Below are 2,480 nucleotides of genomic sequence, written 5' to 3'. Positions count from 1 at the left end.
CTTCTATCCAGTTAGTGGAGAGTTGGTAATTGTGACTCGTAATCACCCAACGCACGCCTTTATGCATGCACAGTAGACAGCTCTGTAACGATCTTTTGCGTAAAACGTTTGGCAAACTCGCAAACTACCTCGCATGATTATGCAAACACTGCTTCAGGTGAATGTAATGAGTGGCGGTCATCGCGGGATCACTAAGTGGTACGAAAATGCTTCCTTTCACACCACGCCATCTAATCTCACCTGCGATTCTTTGCCACTGATCCAAAAGCATGGTTTTGCAACTGCCATAAATGGAGGGCAGAACCTGTGGTTTGAGAACGTGCAGGTCTTAGGCAAACTCTTCCACAATTCTTAACATCTCATATCCCCTAGCCTAATTAGTCAGCCAGTCAGCAAACAATGTGCCTATAAACGAGGCGATAAACAGCAAATTTATGGGACTGAATGCTTAATGGCATCTAGACGAATACGGCACCCCTCCACTATGTGCAACTTATAGTTGATATGGGCACTAGCTCAAGATAAATGGATGTTGGACTCGTTGCCAACGTTACACATATGTGACACCATTACAGACTGCCTTTGCTTTGTGTCACAAATGTGTGACGGAGGGTTCTTCATTCGTTACTAGAAGTAGCAGGGCATGAAAGGCGTGATATCCACAGCACCTCCAACACAAAGCACAAAGTTGCTCGTTGAAGAAGAGGCATTTTACGATATCGATGAGAGGGGCAGAATAATGTCATTAGTTATGCGGACCAACACTGATGATGGCATGGCTATTGTTGGAGACATTAAAACCATCTGAAGGGATACTTTCATTTAATAGAGGCAAAATGCAAGATCATCCAACATCCTTTGCAAATGACCATCAAAGCTGCAAGTGCCAGTAAATTCCAAATCGCTTCATTGCAGTTGAGACACGCATGTGAAATCGAGCATCCCTTAGCGTCTTCCCACTGCCTGTCTCCCTTGAGCTTGCACAGAGGGTAACTCTGGGGCAGTATAAACCAACGAACCGCCGAGTCATTAACAGAGCCCTCTGAATTTCCTTCAATGAATCAGTGGTCAGATACACGTCACTTGGTCAATTTTAATAGCAAAATGATGGCGCCTAACTACTGCAACCAGCTTACTCCTTCAGCAAAACAGCAGATGTAATAAACACCCCCGTCACTCTACAAGCCAGACTACTGTGTACCAAAAGGTAGTTTTAGAGTAGAGAAAACTTGATTTGCCACACCACCTCTAAAAAATTACTGTCACAAAATAGCGAGTTAGCAGAAATTAATTAGATCAAAAAAATATCTTGTCTATCTCGAAACCACCGCTGCATCATACTCAGCTCATTCTCTGACAATTTGCTTCTTATTTTCTTCACTAACGCTTCTGCCTTTTCACACAGGCACGACCGCGTTACTGGCTTTTATGGCTATGCACCCAAATCTGTAGCCAAATCACTTTCTTCCACACTCACCCTATGAGGAGGTGCAGTTCTTTAGCAGTTCCACTATCTACAGCAAGGGTGTCGCCTGCTACGACGACCAGTTTTACAGTCCAGTCATCACTGACGTTAACTTTGAAAAGGCAGACACTTTGACTCCTCTCTAGCCGTGGTGCAAATGGCTGCTCTTCTTCTCAACGCTAAGATCATTGTACTTCTGCGCGATCCCATGCTACGGGCACACTCTTGGTATCAGGTGAGTGTACTTGCGTTTGCATGAGTGTTGCTGCTGCTAATACTTCTGACGACAGGTTTTCTGCCTCCCTCTCTCTCTCTTTCACGCTTTGGCATCAGAAAGCACACAGTGCCCTCAGCTCAGAATTTCACCTTCACCGAGGTGCTGAATGCCAGTAGTTCGGGTGAAGCCATGGCTTTCGCCACTGTCGCGTCGTCGTCTTTTTGCAACGTCACATATCACGCGGCCCAGCTCTACTACCTGCATCTAAAGTGTGTTGAGCTCAGCGTCTACGCAGAGCACTTTCGTCACTGGCTTCATCACTACCGCGCTAATAGTGTGAGCATTGGGATAAAAGTACGAGTAACGTTCAGGTCTAGGCGGGACCTTCACGTTCACAAATGCGTGAATTAAAAAATAAGGCACGTACACAATATCACAGATGCTTGCTATCTTTATGGATGGTGTTGGGGTTGTTAAAACGCTTGTTGTAAAACACTAGAATGGACACCAAAGCCACTCATCAATTAGTCATCCAGCTGTACAGCTTATGACCCAAACTGCTAGACAAAGCGGTAAACCGACAGAGCTGTCCGGAATCTAGATTTTAACCATACAAATTTTTGGAACATGGGCGAATAAACGGAGGGGTGACATTGATGCGGCGGGCCGTGTGTGCTCTCAACGTGTGCCTCGTAGCTGACTTATCCGCGTTAATCGATCCACCAATGACAAACGTGTGTCCTGCACTCGTTGAGCATTGGTTGTCTGAATGGACAATGCATAAGATGAAAGGCCTAC

The 2,480-nt window shown here is 45.5% G+C and overlaps 1 protein-coding gene across 1 annotated transcript; it reads left to right on the top strand. All coding sequences in view use genetic code 11, as the record gives it.

The window, feature by feature from the left end:
- Positions 1-1,622: 1,622 nt before the first annotated feature.
- EGR_03668 (glycosaminoglycan N-acetylglucosaminyl N-deacetylase/N-sulfotransferase) lies at positions 1,623-2,093 on the top strand (the record flags this gene model as incomplete). Its single annotated transcript, XM_024492917.1, has 2 exons — positions 1,623-1,700; positions 1,824-2,093. 2 exons carry the CDS (start codon positions 1,623-1,625, stop codon positions 2,091-2,093), a joined length of 348 nt encoding a protein of 115 aa, XP_024352574.1.
- Positions 2,094-2,480: the final 387 nt, after the last annotated feature.

This window comes from Echinococcus granulosus, assembly GCF_000524195.1.
Source record: "Echinococcus granulosus chromosome Unknown EG_S00020, whole genome shotgun sequence".
In the NCBI taxonomy this organism is placed as follows: domain Eukaryota; kingdom Metazoa; phylum Platyhelminthes; class Cestoda; order Cyclophyllidea; family Taeniidae; genus Echinococcus; species Echinococcus granulosus.
Note: the sequence above shows the minus strand (reverse complement) of the source record. Positions and strands in the feature narration are given on the sequence as shown.